The sequence below is a fragment of the Triticum dicoccoides genome, chromosome 3B, assembly GCF_002162155.2.
Source record: "Triticum dicoccoides isolate Atlit2015 ecotype Zavitan chromosome 3B, WEW_v2.0, whole genome shotgun sequence".
Lineage (NCBI taxonomy): Eukaryota > Viridiplantae > Streptophyta > Magnoliopsida > Poales > Poaceae > Triticum > Triticum dicoccoides.
In genome coordinates, this window is record NC_041385.1 from 166,507,926 (window position 1) to 166,527,928 (window position 20,003).

General features: G+C 55.4%; 1 protein-coding gene across 1 annotated transcript; it reads right to left on the reverse strand.

Moving 5' to 3' along the window:
* Positions 1-18,857: 18,857 nt before the first annotated feature.
* Positions 18,858-19,608, reverse strand: LOC119281058 (rapid alkalinization factor-like). The gene has a single exon (XM_037561699.1). It carries the CDS (start codon positions 19,578-19,580, stop codon positions 19,197-19,199), a length of 384 nt encoding a protein of 127 aa, XP_037417596.1. The 5' UTR covers positions 19,581-19,608; the 3' UTR covers positions 18,858-19,196.
* Between the last annotated feature and the right edge of the window lie 395 nt (positions 19,609-20,003).

Sequence of the window (20,003 nt, forward strand, 5' to 3'; positions counted from 1 at the left end):
TCAGCATTCCTACAAGCAAAACTCTATTAATAACACTTCCCCGCCGAACTATGCTACAGTTCGTCTAGGCACTTACCATAAATGCCGCGGCGAAGCCTTTTGTTCTCCTTCACGGAGTCCGCCAGCTGCGCACGAACGTCTTTCAATTCCACGTCCAGCCGAACATTGGCATCTTGGAGAGCATTCTTATCCTGCTTAACTTGTGTAAGAATGCGCTTGCCGGCCTTTAGTTGCCTCTGGAGATGTGACTCGTCATCTCTCCCGCCTTCCGGATTTACTCCGGGGTTATCTACAGAATTTTTTGTTAAATTTGTCATACCAGCCAGCTACTAACTGGTGCATTTTCGTACAATCAAGATAAATGTTACCACATGAGGCCTTCTGGGATTCCTCTAGCTTGGCAACTGCGGCCCTTAGTTGGGTCTTGCACTCCTCTAGCTCCTGAGACAATTGATCATTCTTATCTACAAGAACCTGCGCATAAATTGATACTTAAAGCTGTTGTTCCAACCGTTTCAAGTCTCAGGGGCTACTGCTATACATGCTCATCAAACTTTCTTACCCGTATATCTTTGGTATACTGGGATGTTGCCCGGGCGAGCCCGCTTTGAGCAGCTCGGATGTATGCGTCTCCCGAATTGAAAGCATTAAATGCCTCTTCGGAAAAGATGTTGTTGCGAAGCACGGCCCGTCGACGCCGGTGATTCATGGCACTTTCTACTTTAAAATTTGTGGCAGAGAGCATATCTGCATCCTCTGTCGGAGGACTATGCGGCGTCGGCCCTACGTCCGCCTCCTCTCTCGAAGTTGGTCCTAGAGCCCGGCTGGTGGAGGCGTGGTTGGCAGGATCCCCAGATATAGTCCGGATGCTCCTCTTCCTGCCATGATGTAAAGGGCGCTGTTATACTTCAAATAACAATAATTATATGAAAGGTTGTTTTCTTACCTCTGTAGAGGCGTGTCGGCTCTAACCGCCTTCCTCTTGAGCCTACCCAATTCGGACGCCTGTGGCTGACGGGTCCCTAGGGGCTCGGCCATGCGCTCCGAACATCGCTTCTGCAAAAGCATGACGTATCAGGGATAAGGTGTGACATCTGGAAAGAATCCTCTTTGGAGGATCGAGTCTTTGGCTTGGCTTACACGCGACGAAGGTAGCAGTCCGGGATAATCAGAAGTGATAGCCACTGAGGCGCCGTCACGACTCGCCCGATAAAATATCCCATCGACAAGCTCCACGGCCGCATCTGGGTCTTCTTCGAGTCCTGGATCCAGGGCCCTTTCGGGGTCCTCTGGCTGCGGGGAAGGGCTGGAGATTCTGTCGGCGTTCTGGGAACGGGGGTCCCCAGACTTGCCTGCCTGCGGCCTGCGGCATGGCTCAGAGGGGGCCCAGCACGGCCCATCTTCATCAGCACAAGCTCAAGACCCTCGCGAGGGGCCAAGCCTCGCGGGGCGGATGACAAGGAGCTTCCTCAGGCACGGCCTCGTCAGGATGGCTCACGAGGAGGCGGAGAGTTCAAGGTGGGCTACCTCACGAGGTGCCCATGATGCAAGCCATAACGACCAAGGGCGCCAGTCGGGCGCCAGCCCGCGCAGTGTCCTTCTTTCCTCTTTGGTGCAAGGGGAGCAAGCGCAGGCGAGAGCGTCAAGCAAAGGCATCCATTTCGGTGCAACAAGACCAAGACCAGTCCAACGGCAGGATGGAGGTCACCGTGGAGCCCAAGTTGGCGTCACCACCAGAGCCTTTGACAGGCGAGGACCAACTTTAGTCAGGATAAGTGTACTAGATGTTCCCCTTCAAATTGGCCAATTGTTGGCGCCCTTCCCGCTCAATATTTGGGAAGAGGCCCAGGGCCTTCGCCTATAAATAGGACTAGCCACCCACAGGGTAGGGGGATCGATCCATCCGGCCGGCAAAAAGAGAGAGACCACAAGAACAGACCCTCGCGAGGCTGTTCTTCCTTGTATTGTTCATCATCAGCCTGAGAGGCAATCCACCACACCACACACTGGAGTAGGGTATTACACCACAATGGTGGCCTGAACCAGTATAAATCCTGTGTCTCTTGTGTTGTTCTTCTTGTAGTTTTAGATCCTAGCGATTCGGCGAGGAACAGGTAGGTAGAAGGCGAAACCTCCGTGCGCACCCCAGTGTTCGAACCTCAAGGGTCTGCCGGAACCCTAAATCCGACATTTGGCGCGCCAGGTAGGGGTGCTCCGGAATTTGTCTTCCGTCGCCCTGTTCTTCTCCCACCGTCGCAACCACGTCTCACGCACGCCGGGTTCGCGCCGAGCGCCAGCCGCCCTCGCTTCCTGCGTCGCCCAGACGGCTCCCGTCGGCGGGCTCCCTCGTCGTTCCCCGTCGCCTGCCGTCAACGGCGCCACCGGCCCGGCGGGGAACGAGCAGCAAGCATTGTGCCAGCACCCGTCCATGAGGCGAGACGGCCGCACCGCTACGCCCTCGCTCACCCCCGCTGGTTCTTCATCCCGCGCGCCCCGCGCGGCCATGGAGGCTTGAGCTGTGCTCATCGCGGCAAACGAGCTCCTGCGCTACCGCCCAGTCGACGACGTCTACGAAGAGTGGCTCGACCGAGTCGCCGAACTCGTCCGTGCCGCTGGGGGCTCCCCGCGCCATCTTTCTCACTGCACCGCGCCCTGCCATGCGCGGGCAATGAAGCTCCTGGGGCGCCTCAGTCACCTCCCCCTCAAGAAGGCGCCCTGGCTCCAAGGCGCGCGGCCCCTGGGCGTAACCCGCCCCGTCAGGAACCAGCGCGGTAGGAGCAGAGCTGCCAAGAGGTCCCACGCCCTCGAGAAGCTGCCCGAGCGCTCCATGCTCCGGCTCGTCCCGACCACGCTCCTGCTCCAGCACATCAAGACTCCGCTGCACCTAGCTGCAGCGCACGGGAACTCGCAAGGCCGAGCCCTTTGTCCTCCAAGGCCTCCTGTGGCCACAGCGGGCTGCCGCGCCTTCACCACCGAGCTACGCACCGTCGCGTGGCCCAGCAAGTTCAAGCCAGACCTGCCTCCTTGCTACGACGGCATGGCAGACCCTGCAAAGTTCCTCCAGCTCTACGAGCTGGGCATCGAGGCTGCCAATGGAGACGAGAAGGTCATGGCGAACTGATTTCCCATGGCTCTCAAGGACGGGGCCCGCACCTGGCTTCTGAACCTGGCCCCAGGCACGATCTCCTCCTGGGACGAGATGCGCACCCGCTTCATCGCCAACTTCCAGGGTACTCGCGACCGGCCACCCGCTGTGAGTGACATGCGCCGCATCAAGCAACAACCGGGGGAAACCCTGCAGAAGTACATCCAGCACTTCAACAACGCGCACCTCAAGATTCCCAAGGTGACCGAGGAGGCCATCATCTCAGCCTTCTCTGACGGCGTGCGTGACGTCAAGATGAAGGAGGAGCTCGCAATGCATGAAGATTTGTGCACTTCCTTGGAGCTGTTCTACCTGGCGACCAAGTGCGCCAGGGCTGAGGAAGGGCGTCTCTCCCTCCTCGAATTTCCTGCCGCAGACCCTGAAGAGAAGAAGCCCAAGGCCAAGGACGTGAAGCGCAAGGGGGCTGCCGTGCTCACGGCAGAACCAGACACCAAGCGGGGCAGAGATCAGCCTGAATCCTCCAAGGGCAGTCGGTACTGCATGTGCCACGACCTCCACACCCACAACACCAATGAATGCCAAGAGCTCAGGGCCGTGCGCGAAGGACGGACTGGCCGGCATCCCGACCGCAATGACCGGGGCTACGGACGAGGAGGAGGAAGGAATGCAGGATGCTGGGAAGACCGCGGCCCACGTCAAGGGCGGCGCGACCAACCTCGCGAGGATCGCTAGCAGGACCCGCCTCGCGAGGGAGGCTGGAGGGATCAGCCTCGCGAGGATCGCCCACAAGGTAACGCAGGCCTCCCTCCGCTACCGCCGCAGCCAAGGAGAAATGAGGACCGTCATCAGGACGAAGGGGCTGGGGGCTTCCAGGAACCACGTGCGATCGCCTGCATCCTAGGCGGAGCTCAAGCCCCAGCCTCTTAGCGCATCTTCAAGCAGTTCGCCTGCGAAGTGAATGCGGTCCTCCCCAAGCTCGAGGCCACGCGCCCTCTCAGGTGGGCGGCATGCGCCATCACGTTCAGCTCAGTGGATCAGCTCAAGTGCGCGGCCACAGCCGGAGTCCTCCCGATGCTTTGTTCCCCAATCATCAGCAATGTGCTAGTCACCAAGACCCTCATTGATGGCGGGGCAGGGCTCAACATCCTGTCCGTGGAAACATTCAACAATCTCCAAGTACCCTACAGTCAGCTTCAGCCCACCAAGCCTTTCTCCGGAGTCACCGACGGCTCCACGGTCCCGATTGGTCAGGTCCGCCTCCCTGTCACCTTCGGGGCACGCGACAACTACCGCACCGAGCTCATCGACTTCGACGTTGCCCACATTCGCCTGCCGTACAACGCCATCCTCGGGTACCCAGCGCTGGCCAAGTTCATGGCCGTGACTCACCACGGCTACAACGTCCTCAAGATGCCAGGAAGTGGCGGGGTCATCACGATGCCCTGCGAAGAGAGAGATGCAGTTTGCTCCCTGGAGAGAGCCTTTCAGGCCGCATCACTAGAAGACCCGGATCGCGGAAGCAGGAGGCTTCCTGAGGCCGCCCCCAAGAAGAAGAAGACATCGACCGGCCCGGCCCCTCAGGAGGCAGGTCCCTCTGGGCCCGCGCCTACTCAAGGGGAACCTCCTGGCATCGCATAGGGAAGCGCGCCCGGCGCCCTCCTCAGGCAGGGCTCGGGGGCTCTCCCCTGGAGGGCCGTCGACCTCGCCAAGGTCACGAGGGAGGCACTTGGGCACCACGTGGAGGCGTGCTTCGAAGCACGTCTCCATCAAGAAGGAGCAAGGAAAGGAGGGCCAAACCCTCAGGAGTTCGTCAGCAAGGCCATTCAGGAGCTACAGGAGTCAAGGGTCATGAGAGGCAGCCGCCGCTTACCCGCTGTGGCCCCCCATCCGGGCAAGGATGGTCTGCATCGACATACCAGGGCTCAACCAAGCCGCGTCTCAGGAGCGCCTCTGGCCTTCACGAGTGGGACGCTGCGAGGGCCCGCCCCACAGCTACGTTCGCATGCCTTACGTCTCACCGAACGCGGCTGTTATGTACCAGCGCATCATGAGGGCCATCCTGGAGGCTCAGGAGGTCAGGCATTCCGCAGCCATGGTGGAGATGGAGACGGTCTGCGAGGAGCCACCAGCGCCTCCGGAGCCTCCCGAGGCCCCAGGGCCTGGGGGCTCGTTAGGATCCGCTCCCGCAGCCCACCGAGTCTGCTGCATCAACACCCCTTTGTCTTCAGCGTCATCAGGTGATATCTTTCTAGTTTCATTTCCAGCTGGGAGCGCCCTCAGGGCTGCATTATTCCCAGGCCGTGTGGGTCCGTCCCTGTGGCATGTATCTCTTTTATTTCATGTTCTTAGCTCGCTCTGCTGGGGGCACCCCTCGGGCTGCATTATCCCCAAGCCGCTCGGGTCAGACCCAGTGGCATGTACCCCTCTTGCATTTATCTTAGGGCTGTGTTTTCGACCCGTCGTGCTTGTTATTTGGTGCCGGTTCATGGTACCTTTTCTCTTCCTGGATGTCGCAAGCTTGCGTGTTAAAGGGGGGGTGCCTGAGCATCGCGACTCAGGGCTCCTACCGGCTCTCTAGCCCTCACTCTCTGGTCTGCCCACGGCATCGCGCCCCGGCATACCAGCGACGGCTGAGACCAGCCCAAGAGCCGGGACCCGAGGACATAGAGTTTCGACATCTAACCCAGCTTGCGCGTTAAAGGGGGGTGCCTGAGCATCGCGACTCAGGGCTCCTACCGGCTCTCCGGCCCTCACCCTTTGGTCTGCCCACGGCATCGCGCCCCGGCACACCAGCGACGGCTGAGACCAGCCCGAGAGCCGGGACCCGAGGACGTAGAGTTTTGACATCTAACCCAGCTTGCGCGTTAAAGGGGGGGGTGCCTGAGCATCACGACTCAGGGCTCCTACCGGCTCTTCGGCCCTCACCCTCTGGTCTGCCCACGGCATCGCGCCCCGGCATACCAGCGACGGCTGAGACCAGCCCGAGAGCCGGGACCCGAGGACGTAGAGCATCAGCATCTAGCCAAATTTGCAGGAACACACTCCAAGATAAGGCCCAGAGCCAGGCGCAACCCGCCTTGAGGTAGGGCCCCGTGAGTCCCGCGCTGGCTCACAGGTGCCCAGATACACCTCGTCAAGCCCTGTCGTGCCAGCCACCTGTCAGGGCGGGGCTATACACGCCCCGGGGGCTCCTCCCGGAGGGGAGCCGAGGGGAGCCCCCTCCCACGCACCAGTGGAAGCACCATACTCCGCGCTGGCTGACGACACTGCCGAGGAGCGGCTATGCTCGTACGCATACGGAAGCGCTATGCTCTGCGCTGGTGATAAACAACTGAGGGTGGCCCCTCGGGCCGCATCAACCTCAGGGAGCCCAAAGCTCAGTGTCTAGCCTCATCGCAACGCCTCCCCTCGGGAGTGCCGCGCGAGGGGGCTGGGCACGGGGACTACACCAGGGTCACGCCCAGGCGCACGCCACCCAGCCAGGCCCCCCTGGGCCTGGTTCGTCGCGCGTCCCTCCCCGAGCGGAGCCAAGGTATGAAGGCCGTTTGAGCGTCAAGGGGGACTCCTGAGCATCGCGACTCAGGAGCCTAACTGGTCACGTAGCCCCTCACTCCTTGGTCCCGTCCTGGTTTCCGGTCGGGGTTAACGGCGGTTGAGGTATGCGCGGGGCCGGGCTCTGCAGACGTAGAACGGTAGATCCACCCCCACATCTCACCTCCCTACTTGTTGTTCGGGCGCCAAGGGGGACTCCTGAGCATCGCGACTCAGGAGCCTAACTTGTCACGTAGCCCCTCACTCCTTGGTCCCGTCCTGGTTTCCGGTCGGGGCTAACGGCGGCTGAGGTATGCGCGGGGCCGGGCTCTACCGGCGTAGGACACAAGCAAGTAGGAAGGAAATAGCACAAATTTCAAGGAATTCAAAAGCAAATATTACAGTCCATACTGTTATCACGGCACCGAATGCAAGTTTTAACGCCTCACCGAGGCCTGATACATGTGCATAAACTAAAAGCAGGGCGGGAGCCACAACGGAGTCACTTGTCGGCCGTGGAGTTGCGCGGAGCGGGTTTGCCTTGAGGAGCTGCCGGGCTAGCAGCGCTCCGCTTCGGCCTGGTGCTGAAGGCCCGGGACTTCCCCAGCAGAGCCTCCGCACGACCCTTCACAGCCTCAGCAGCGGCAGCGGCATGCTTGCCACTCGCCGGCTCCAGCAGGCTGTCGAGGTCGACGTTGGGGTCCCAAAGATAGATGTGGGTGAACACCCACGTCAGCACCGCAGAAGACAAGACGCGTGCCTCGGCCTCAGCCGTAGGGCTGAGGCCAAGGGCGATATCGTCAAGGGCACGAACCAGGAAAAGAAGCAGCTTGGTGGGGCCGTCCTCCTCGCCGGCCAGCGGGCTCTCCAGGCCGCTCTCATAAAGCGTCTTCAGTGAAGCTCGGGCCTTCTCCTCCATCTCCGCAAAGGCCACACGATCCTCGGCAAGAACCCGTGCCTTGCCGTCCAACTCAACCTTCCTCGCCTCCAGCTCTTGCTCCAGTGCGCCTAGGCGGTCATGGCGCTTCTTGAACTTGGCGTCCCAGTCCTTGACGGTCGCCTCGCGAGCCTTCATGCCGTCCTCCTGCTCTAGGCGAAGGCGAGTCTCCTCGGCGAGCCGGTCCTGCAGGCCCTTCAGCTCGCCCTCCAGCACCTCGCAACGACCTCGGGCATTAGCCGCCTCCCCCAAGGCGGCGTCGCGGGCAACCTTCGCCCCAAGGATGGCCTGCTTCTCCTTGTCGCAGGCCATCGAGGCCTGGACCAGCGCCGCCCGAATCGAAGCATCAGAGCGAATACAGCTAGAGGCTAGCTCCAAGCGCCCCGCCACCAAACGAGGGTCGGCGCTCAGAAGATCCCGCCGCAGACGGTCCAGTTCGGCAGCAGCACGATCCAGGACAGTAGGAGGAGACGGGGAAGTAGCAGTCGGCGGAGTAGGAGGATAAGGCGGCAGCGTGACCACGGTGTCCTGAGGCGGAGCCTGCTGCACCCCAGCGGCTGTGGCGACGGCGTCAAGCGGGGGCGCCTCAGGGGTCGCCAGGGTCATAGGAGCCGAGCTCGCCCCAGCCGGCTCGGCAGGGCCTCGCAGGGACGCCTGGGCAAGAGAGACCCGCGCTCCACGTTCATCTTCTTTCACGAGCAGAGGCGCTACCGCGGATGGAGTCTCAGGAGCCCCCTTCGGCTTCTTTGCCGTGCGCGCCAGCCTAGCCGGAAGATGCGAGCGTCAAGCCTCAGCGACGAAACAAGAAACAAGACAGGGATCAAGCACTTACAAGTCGTCGCCTGCGGACTTGAGCAGCCTCCGGCCATACTTGAAGCCCGAGAGCCGGTTGCAAGGATCAGCCTCAAGGAGTGCGGGTGCAGTTGGGGCGCCTGCGGATCACCTCGGGGCTGGGGCGGACCCGCGGGGGATCAGCCCAGTCCGGTCCTTCTTCGGAACCGGGGGCAGGCTCCCGCCGCCCTGCTCGCCATCACCCTCGTCGTCGTCACTCAGAGAGAGGCCAAGAGTGCGGGACTTGCGCCGAGGAGGTGGAGCCCTTGACTCTGCCTCAGAGTCAGCCCCCTTTTCCGCTCCCCTTCCTTCCTCTCTTCGCCGGAGGATACGTCCACCAGGTCCTCAGGAGCCTCTGCGGGCACAGGCCCGTCCCCGTCGAGGACAGGCATGGACCCCACAACCTGCTCCCAGTCCTCGCGAAGGAACAGGAGCGTCGGAGCGCCCTCCAACCTTGCCACGTCGCCCCCGACCAAAGACTGGAGGACCGCGGCCAGATCCTCATCGGCCAGGACCGCGGGGCTCGGGTGGGGCCTCCACATCGGAAGCGGGTACTGACAAAGCGGAGCCAACTGATGCTCCAGGAACTCCCTCAGCAGCGAGGCGTCGTTCAGCTTTGCCGCCGCCATGCTGGCCGGCCTCAGATCCGCATCCATCTTCTCCAACACTAGCCTTGTGCGGGGATCCGCAAGCTCCACTCGAGACCAGTCGTCGGAGCTCGAGGGGAGCCCCGAGGGCAAGGCCAGCCGGGGGTGGACGCGCCCAGCGTCAACCATGACCCACTTGCTCCTAAAGCCCTCAATCCTTTTCCCGGGATTCGAAATGGGGATGGAGCTGTCGTACGCGACAAGGCTCGCACACGCAGAGATGGGGCCGCGAGAGGGCCGGAGGTAGAAGTAGTGGCGCAGCAGGGCCACCAAGGGCTTCACCCCCACGTGAGCCTCGCAATAGTAGGCGAAGATTGCTAGAAGGAGGACAGAATTGGGGTGGAGATGTAGAGCTTGAAGGTTGTATTGGCAGAGGACGGAAAAGAAGAACTCAGAGAAGGGAGGCACCAGACCGGCAACAATGGCGCTCACGAAGAGCAGATAGAAGGTGCTTCCTTGGCCCTCAGGGAGGGCAGAGCCGGCCTTGAACACCTTCGCCCCGTCGACGCCCTGCGCCGCTGCCAACTAGCGCACCCGGGCAAGGCTCGCCTCCGACACGTTTGGCGAGTCCAGGGCGTACGAGTACCAAGCTCCGGCCGGGGCCTGGCGAGGCATCATGTCTGGCTAGGGCGCGCGGGTGGAGTAGATCTGGAGATTTCGAAGGAAGGAAGGAGAGGCGCAAGAAAGGGGATCTGAGCAGCAACTTGAGAGAGCAAAGGAGGCAGAGGGTAGATGCCGCTTCTTATCAACTAGTACGGTTGCGGAGACGCCCACGTCCAATCAACCGCCACGCGGCGCCCAAGGCCGCAGGCTGTTAGGGCCCGCGACGCTTCGCACTTGCCCTTTCGCCTCTCTGCTCGGCCAAGTCCGGGCGCGCCTTGGGCCCGGGGGCTACTGTCGGCGTTCTGGGAACGGGGGTCCCCAGACTTGCCTGCCTGCGGCCTGCGGCGCGGCTTAAAGGGGGCCCAGCACGACCCATCTTCATCAGCACAAGCTCAAGACCCTCGCGAGGGGCCAAGCCTCGCGGGGCGGATGACAAGGAGCTTCCTCAGGCACGGCCTCGTCAGGCTGGCTCACGAGGAGGCGGAGAGTTCAAGGCGGGGTACCTCGCGAGGTGCCCATGACGCAAGCCATGATGACCAAGGGCGCCAGCCGGGCGCCAGCCCGCGTAGTGTCCTTCTTTCCTCTTTGGTGCAAGGGGAGCAAGCGCAGGCGAGAGCATCAAGCAAAGGCATCCATTTCGGTGCAACAAGACCAAGACCAGTCCAATGGCAGGATGGAGGTCACCGTGGAGCCCAAGTCGGCGTCACCACCAGAGCCTTTGACAGGCGAGGACCAACTTTAGTCAGGATAAGTGTACTAGATGTTCCCCTTCAAATTGGCCAATTGTTGGCGCCCTTCCCGCTCAATATTTGGGAAGAGGCCCAGGGCCTTCGCCTATAAATAGGACTAGCCACCCACAGGGTAGGGGGATCGATCCATCCGGCCGGCAAAAAGAGAGAGACCACAAGAACAGACCCTCGCGAGGCTGTTCTTCCTTGTATTGTTCATCATCAGCCTGAGAGGCAATCCACCACACCACACACTGGAGTAGGGTATTACACCACAATGGTGGCCTGAACCAGTATAAATCCTGTGTCTCTTGTGTTGTTCTTCTCGTTGTTTTAGAATCTAGCGATTCGGCGAGGAATAGGTAGGTAGAAGGCGAAACCTCCGCGCGCACCCCAGTGTTTGAACCTCAAGGGTCTGCCGGAACCCTAAATCCGACAGATTCCTTCTACGGCCCTCCTCAGTTCCTGCTCGGAAATATCGATGCAGGTAACTTTAGCAAAGAACGCCACAATAAGTGAAGCGAGAAAATAAATGAAGACTTACCCAGTTTGGGGGATTATACATGGAGAATCTGTCCCGCGGTTTGATATGGAGGAAGTCTTCCTCTTCTCCTTTGTATAAGTCGGACAGTATCCTTGCCAGAGCGGCGGGGGAGTCCGGACCCTTACGACCACAGCGGGTGGCATCGTCTGTTCCGTTGAAGTGCCACATGGGATTTCCCCGATATTGAAGCGGTTGCACTCCCCGCATTATGCATCTTGCCATGACCTCAACTATCGCCAGTCCGGATTTGGCCAGTAACTTTATCCTGCTCATCAGGAAATGTATTTCCCTGGAGTCCTCTTCTTGGGGGCCTCGGGGGCGCATCTTAGATGTGCCCTCGGCAGGGTGTTACTGAACTTGGGGAGTCCTGTCCGAACTGGATCCGGCAGGGGAGCGTCGTCAATATAAAACCACTCTGAAGCCCAGTTATCTGGTGCCTTCTTGGGAGTGCCGGATAGGTATCCGGTCTCGGCGATACGCCATACTTCGGTCCCGCCCACTTGACATAGGGATTCTCCCTGGTTGCGGGGGACAAGGCAGAGTAGCTTCTTCCACAATCCGAAATGAGCCCGCAGCCTAGAAATAGCTCACAAAGGGCGACATACCCTGCTATATGAAGTACGGAGGCTGGGGTAAAGTTGTGCAACTGGAGGCCGTAGAACTCCAGAAGCCCACGAAGGAATGGATGAATAGGAAACCCGACGCCCCTTAACAGATGCTGAATTAGGCATATTCGCTCCTCTGGAGACGGATTGGGGGATCTCTCCGCTTGTTCTCCACTGTTATAGGTGGCCACTCCGGCTCAGACCGGGACCATGAACGCTGGTGAGAGGAGCCCTTGGGTTTGTAACTTTATCAAACGGCTATGGGAAACTGAACACTCTCCCCAGTCCCCCGGCTTGGGGCAGGGGGAGCGAGAAGAAGAGTTGCGATGACCGGCCATGTTGGGATGGTTTTTTCCAGGCGCTCTGTTGGATGCTTGCTCAAGGAGGGAGAGTGAGGTTTGGATCTGGGAATCCCCGTCTCTTTAAATAGATGGATAGCCCGAAGAACCGAGGGTGGCAAATGCAAAAATACCTCGACTCCTCGCATTCGCTCGACACGTGGAAATGGTCATTATTGAAGCACTGAAGCCGAGGAGTACAACATTGATGAGATGCCGAACATTGTTCGTCATGATGGGTATATGGGAGTATTCAGAAAGGGAACCCGCCTTGCATTGCCGAAAACAAGACTGCGCGCCGGACTCATTGACATTGAAGCCTGGTTCAGGGGCTACTGAGGGAGTCCTGGATTAGGGGGTATCCGGAGAGCCGAACTATATACATCGTCCGAACTATTAAAGCGTGAAGATACAAGACTCAAGACTTCGGCCCGTGTCCGGATGGGACTCTCCTTTGCGTGGAAGACAAGCTTGGCGATCCGGATATTATGTTTCCTTCTTTGTAACCGACTCCATGTAAACCCTAGCTCTCTCCGGTGTCTATATAAACCAAAGAGGATGGTCCTTAGAAGGCCGATCACAATTACAATCATACCATCATAGGCTAGCTCCTAGGGTTTAGCCTCTATGATCTCGTGGTAGATCTACTCTTGTACTACTCATATCTTCAATATTAATCAAGCAGGAAGTAGGGTTTTACCTCCATCGAGAGGGCCCGAACCTAGGTAAACATTGTGTCCCTTACTTCCTGTTACTATCAGCCTAAGACGCACAGATCGGGACCCCCTACCCGAGATCCGCCGGTTTTGACACCGACAGCCGCCTGCATCGACCGGGCTTCGCCCGGCCGCGCGCACCGGCAGTGGGGAGGGAGGAGCAGGGTGAAGGAGGGGGACGCGCGGCAGAGATTAGGGAACCCTCCCCGGCCGCCCCGCGGGTGGCGGCGCAGGAGGGATAGGGTTGGGGGAGAGGCTCTCCTTCTTCGACAATGTTTCCGAAAAACTTCTTTATAGCTCAAGCCCTAAATGATCAACATTGGCTTTCGGGTTTGCAGCACATTTCGTCTGAACCTGAGCTCAATCAATTCACTTGGCTGTGGACTAGGCTGCGGCATATTGTTCTTGATTCTGGGACGAAAGATGCAATCTCCTGGAACTAATGCGCCTCCGGCACATACACTGGAAGCCGTGGCGGAGCTAGGAAAAAATGGTTGGGTGCGAAAGACAAAAGAATTTGTAGTGAGAAATTGCTACTGAGAGGATCTCCAGCGCCTCTCACGTCGCCTCCCCCACGGGCGGCTCGGGAGGGCTCAGCTGCCGCCGCCTAGTAACCCTCCAGCGCCCTTCTCCCCCTCCACCGCTGCGATGGTCGGTGCCAGGAAAAGCCCGTGCGTGCGACAGTGGCGGTGGAGGGTCTCTCCACCCTCTCCCGGACCCACGGGGTGCGGCCCTCGATGGTGTGGCAGATCCCGAAGGCGGCGAGCTTGCGGCAGTGCACGGGTGCCCAGATCCATGGGTGTGGGACTCCCAGCAGCGTGCGGGCTCCCGGCGACGGCGGGATCGATCAAGGACGTCGGTGCAGGATCTCGCCGCTCGTGGCGGATCTCGCCACTCCGGCCATCATGGAGGCACCTGGACCTGGGGCGGCGGCCCCGTTAGGCATGGCGACGGCGCCCTCGGCTGGTGACGCTCGCGGGGGGTGGATGGACGGTGTCTTGACCGCGTGGGTGGTGAGTTGCCGGTGGATATCCTCCGCACTGCAGGATCTCTCCCGCTGCACTTGGTGGCGTACGATCGCGGTCGTCGGCCTCGGTGCATTCGCGGGGGCTGGTAGAGGTGACATCGGACCGGAGGAAACTCTGGATGACTCGTTCATCCCGATGGTGGCGACGACCGGTGTTGCCGTTCTCCTCCTTGCAGGCACCGTCGAGGTCCCTACACTCCACCCCGACCCCATGCCCGACTGAAAACCCAAAATCTCCTTAGATTCGGCGGCAGCGGCACTGCGTGTGTCGTACCCTTCTTGGAGGCGCCGCATGGGGCGTCTGGGTGCTCGGTTAGAGGAACTGGAGGTGGAGGGGATGGGACTAGTGGCAACAGGTGGTGTTCGTGACGGAGGAGTGGCGTGGCATCTGGCATGTCAACAACGGCGGGTCTCAGAGGCATGGAGCAGCGGGGTCTCGCCGGTGGGCGTGTGATGATGGACAGGCGCAGGATGGTGGCGTTGTCTGGCGTCGTGGTGGCTTCGACGGCAGATAGACCGGGCAAGGTAGATGCAGCAGTACATCACTGAAGATGGATTAGTGGCAGGTGGTTGTGGTGGCCTCATACCCGGCAGGCGTCCTGGTTGAGGAGTGCGCCGGACTGGTGGGTGCCCCATACCTGGCAGGAGTCCTAGTTGGGACCTCAGGTCTTAGATGTTAGGTTTGGCTGCAAGGTCTGTTTGGTATTAGGCCCAGACTATCAGCATCCCTTCATCAACTAGATAGGAGTAGTGACAGATGTTGCCTAGACGGTGGCTTTAGTCTTATTATTGTATGACTTTGTAAGGTCTTGTGTGAATAATTAATAAAGTGGCTGCAAGCATCGTCCAGATGTAGAGGCCGGGGGTCCTCCTCCTTTTCTGAAAAAAAATGCTACTGAGAAAACAAATTTCTAATGTGTATAGTCCAATTCAATCAACCATTAAGCAACTGCAACTGCTACGCGGAGCTCCTCCTAACCTCCTTGCCTTCTCCTCAGCAATGGTCGGACGACATTGCGGGCTCTAGGTTGTGCATCATGGTGCCATCAGCTGGTTGAGATGAAGCACACAAGAGCTTTTTTGTTGTTGTTGAGGAAACCACCACAGGAGGCTACACACGACAGGAGCTAGCTGAGGAGCAGCCGAGCTTGATCGGGTTGTTCTTTGGTGCATTGCCTGAAGATGTCCTTAATTCTAAGCCGAAATGCAGTCTGCAGGGGCCACTTCTACGTTGTAATGAAAAAATTCTTTTGGGCTGGGGTAGCGTTGACTACAAGTTATTCTTATGGTAGCCAGTTCCTCAGATAAACCTCTCGTGCAAACTACAAGAAGATCTTGAAGGTTGCATGCCAAATGCGAGAGGGCACATCCTGCACCCATGGGCATATTTTTTTAAGGAAACACAGTGGGGAAGACCACCACTGTAACTCATTTTCTATTAATTGGTGGGACAATTACAGGTGGCTATACACATGTGTGCCTGGAAGTATTCAGTGAGATAATTACAAAGTGTCTAGCCAAGCTTGCATTCCCTCTTTTAGACTAGGTTTTGTCTTCTTGATGATGGTGCTGATGTGTTCCTTGAAGCATGAAATGCAATATGCACAGTCTTTGGTTTGGTTGTCAAAAATGATAGCATTTCTGTGTTTCCATATGCTCCAACATCCTGCCATTATGAATTCCTTAAATCCTACCATTTTGGTTCTGTTTTTGGCTTCTATCATCATGTCATTGATGTTCAGGTCAGTGTTCCATTACAATCCAAATTCATCCAAAAAATTGACTGAAATCACAGCTGAAGAAAAGATGTTGAAGACATTCATTGGGTTCCTCCTCACAAAGAACACAACTGCTCTCTTCAATGTAGGAGTTTTTCCTCACCAGCAAATCTCTGGTATTAAGTCTATCCAGCAGCAATAGCCAAAAGAAGAACTTTTGTTTTGGTAGGCAGTTGGATTTCCAAATCCATTGAAAAGCCTTTGGGGCCTCAGGTGGGTCACCAATAAGATGTAGATATATTCTTTTATTGGAATAGTGCTTACACTGCCACTTGAAGTGCCAAGTGTCTCTATTGCTGTTGTTGAATCCTTCAGTTAACATGCTGTGCAGTTCTTGACTTTGTTGTACAGCAACCGAGGACATTGGAAGATGAAACATGCTGTAGAAATCACTCTCATTAATATTGATTGATGTGGCTATAATGATGCTATCATTTTTGGCATGTGAGTGGAGTTGAGGGAATTTGTTTTCCAAAGTGTCTTCTTTCCAAACAACTTTCCATAATAGGACAGAATTTCCAGGTGCTGGTTTACAGACTGTCATTTCTTTGAAATATTGCAGTATAGCACAACAGTCTCTCCACCCATGGGCATATGCACCCATTTTTCAAAAAAAATGCCCTTTAAGCACATTTTAAAAAGTCAAAAAATTCAAAAGAAAATTTCACACATACATGTTCGCAAATGTGTGTGTGCGGCACAAAGTTTTGTGAAAAAAGTCTTTTTATTTTGTCTCTGTAAAAAAGACAAGTTTCAGTGCTTCTAAATAGCGTTTCACGATATAAAATTTCGTCTTTTTGCACACGCCGCATAGAACATGAGGACGTATCCATGCAACCATTTTAGATTCTTTTTTAGCATTTAGAAATATGTTTTCTGAAATGGGTTCATATGTGCCCGGTTTCATCCATGCACTTCCCTGCCAAATGCAGGCTTTTCTTCATACTTTTTTCTGAAAGGCAAGATCCTCATCGACGACAATCTGGCCAAGCGTGGGTTATTAAATTGAATATTCTATTATTAGTTATGGTTTCTTTTTCTTTTTTCGCACTTATCTTATCAGCTTCCTCTTTATCTATAACATTCTTTTGTTAAAATGTGGATGCGCCCTTCGGTGTAGGCTTTGTTTGGTTATGGCACCACCTTGGGATCATCACTATGCTACTATTTGGGAAGACCATGATGGGAATGGGCTTCCCAAATAGCAGCGTACAATAAATTGTTACTACATCTATAAGAAAACAGTTTCCCTCAAAAAAAATGGGAGCTCCTATTTGGCATTGTAAGCGCTCGTTCACCCTGACTGGCGCTTGCAGGGAAGCGGGCGGGCTGGCCCAACAACATTCTTAAGAAAAAACTTCAAAAAAGAAATATGTTCGGCATGTGAACGAAGCAGGATTTGAACTCTTAACGGAACAAACAAACCTGGCATCATAACCAAAAGACTGAGCGACATAGCTTGTCCACTATTAGGAACGAGAGCTATTTGACTTTGTTTTTGCCACTCCAGCTTTTGCTCACTTTTGCTCACTTTGCTTATGCCATTCTAGAATTTGACATCTCACTTTTGCTAATCGTCTGTTCTTTACGTGTCCGCTTGCCCGAACTGTTTGGGGGGTCTTGGGTGCTACGGTTGGGGCTTCCTATTGCCCCCGATCACTGTGGCAATGTTGAGCGTGGCTATATAAATGTTTCCCAGGCGGAAAGAAATTCTATATGATGATTATTGCTGCTATTTGCTGGGGGATTTGGTGCCTCCGAAATAAAGTTACCTTTGATAAATACAATGCTCGTACATCGCTGGAGGCTATTTTCAGTGCTTGCTCTTTTATGTTGTACTGGGCAGGATTGCTGAAAGAAGAAGACAGGGCGAGGTTCCAAGCTGGGGTGAAAAGACTGGTGTTTGTGGCAGCAGCTCTAGCAGACAGGTCATACACAAAGGGAAGGATGCTTTTGAGGGATGGAGATGGAGTTAAGATCGGCTAGCCTGGTCCTCTTACCAGTTTCGTGAAATTCCACTGGGGTTTGATGATCGTTCTGGTGCCTGTCAGAAGTTGACTCATAGCTGCTTTATGCCCCCTGGGTGGCTGCGTAGTTTCATCCTTATATTTTGCTGTCTAGGATAATAGCTTGTTAGTGTCGTCGGGTTTTCGCCTCATGGCGGATGATCCGTTTCAGGATCTTCCAGTTGTGGGTTTCCTGGCGGTGCTCCAGCTCGCTTTCCCCCTTTTAGTCCTATTTTGGTTCTGGTGGTTGTTTTATTTTGGATGTGGTTCCTGGAGACCAACTGAACTGAACTTCTGTATTTCCGTTGATTGCAAAGTTAATGGAAAGGGGTGTGAGCCCCGTTGGGAAAAAAAACTTTTGACAATACATCACAAATGCCATTGTATGGCAAAAGCAATAGTTTTTCATTTCACTTTTGCCACTCTTAGATTTTGACAATGTATCACAACTGCATCTCTAAAAAATTTGATTTTGCCACATAATGGCAATTGTGATAATTGTCAAAGCTAAGAGTGGCAAAAGTGATATGTCAAATTCTAGAGTGGCATAAGCAAAGTGGGCAAAAGCTAGAGTGGCAAAAAAAATCCCCGGTTTTGATTATTTGAGAAGAAACTCAAAAGAATATAAAGAAACCACAAATTTGGGAAAAGGTTAAAAAATTATAAAAGAACGTGAAAATAGGAAAAAAGTTCATCAATTTTGAAAAAAAATCATTTTGAAAAAAGTTCATCGATTATGGAAAAAGTCCATCGAATTTAAAAAATATCAATTTTGAAAAAAGTTCATCAAATTTGAAAAATATTTCATTGATTTTGAAAGTGGTTCACAAATTTGAAAAAAGTTCATCAAATTTTTAAAAAGTTCAACAAATTTTGAAAAGATTATTGAAATTGAAAAAATCATTCAATTTGAAATATATTCTTTGAAAAAATGAAAAAGTTCATCAAATTCGAAAAAAAGATCATCCATTTTTAAAAAAAGTTCATCGAATTGAAAATTTTCTTGCATTTTGAAAAAAAAATCATGTGTTTGAAGAAAAAGTTCGCCAAGTAGAAAAAGGAAAAAAAGGGACCAAAAAATGAAAAAAAAAGGAACGAAAAAAAAGATAACAGAGAAGAAAAGAGGAAATATATCTATGTAATCAGATTAAGGTGAGGTGGCTGGGTGCTTATCGCATCTTAAATGAAACTCGCACGTCGTGGGTTTGAATCACAGATTGTGCACGTTTTTTCTCAGTTTAGGAAACAGAGAAGTGAAAACGGGCCGGCATTGCTCGCGGAAGTGGTTGTGTGCTTCCGATGCCTGTTTGCAAAATGGCCTATAACGGACCCTGAAGCGTCAAATAGAAATTGCCAAAAAATTGTATAAGAAAACGGTAACCATGATGGGAATGACCATAAACGGTGTTGTTATGTCGCCATATACTGAATTTCAATAATTAAATCGAGTAAATAGAACATATCCACAAATTCTAACTCGTTTATGAAAATTACAAGCATATCAAAATAGAGGCGGAAAAAAAAACTCTGTTCTTCTTCAAATATACAAACATTTTTCAGAAGGAATAAATTGGCATGGCAATAGCAGGAACACGGTGGATACATAGATAGAAGCTACTCACGAAAACAATAACAGTCGTTGATTTTGTTGGATCAATGTTGAAGCAGCACAAACGCATACAGTGCTTAATTAGGCGCTCACACGGTCACGTTCCCTCTCCGTTCGTACGCACGTATCGATGATTGCCGTACGTGCGCGAGATCGACGAGGCAGCAGAGGCGGGCATACGGACGACGAATCAGTTCATGTTGCGCGCGCAGCGCGTGATGGCGGAGCAGCCGCGCGTGTAGGGGTTGGCCTGCTGCATCGAGCCGCAGTTGGTGTAGTAGGACTTGTCGCGCTTGTTGCAGGGGACCTGGTCGGCGCGCAGCGCCGCGTAGCTGATGTACCTGGCCGTCGGCTTCCGCGCCAGCGACCGGCGCAGGGCCTCGCCTGTGCCGTAGGCGCCCGTCCCCATCTCCTCGTCCTCGTCCACGCCGCACTCCCCGACGGCCCCGTCGCAGGTCGCCGCGCGCGACAGCAGTATGGAGTCCTGCTCGCCGGCGGAGGCCGGGGCCGGCAGGCAGGCGACCGCCGCGGCGGCCACCAGGAGGGCGAGCACTGCAACGCCGATCCGGGCCATGTCGGTCTTCAGTCTGGTTGCTGGTTTCTTGCGGTTTGTCGGTCTGCGGCTAGGGTGGATCCCTCCATGCCTTCTTCTCTCTTTGAAGGGGATGGCAGGAGGGAGAGATGAAGAGGAGACGCGGGGGAAAGGGGATTTGGAATGGAGGAGCTGGACGGGAGAGGAATGAGGGCGGCCGCACGTCGGCTTGGCCGGTGCCGCCGCGCGTTGCGGCCTCGGCCACGGCGCCCGGCCCGATCGGAACCATCGTACGCGGCATTTCTGCAACTGGCGCGCAAGCCTAATTTTAGCTTCAAGGAAGATCAACTGGCACGTACACGAATGGGCTCATTTCACGTTTACTCCTAATTTTAGCTTTAAGGAAGTGGGCTTCGGTATATGCACTTGGACTTGTTTTGAGGCTCGTCGGAGTGTCGTCATAAC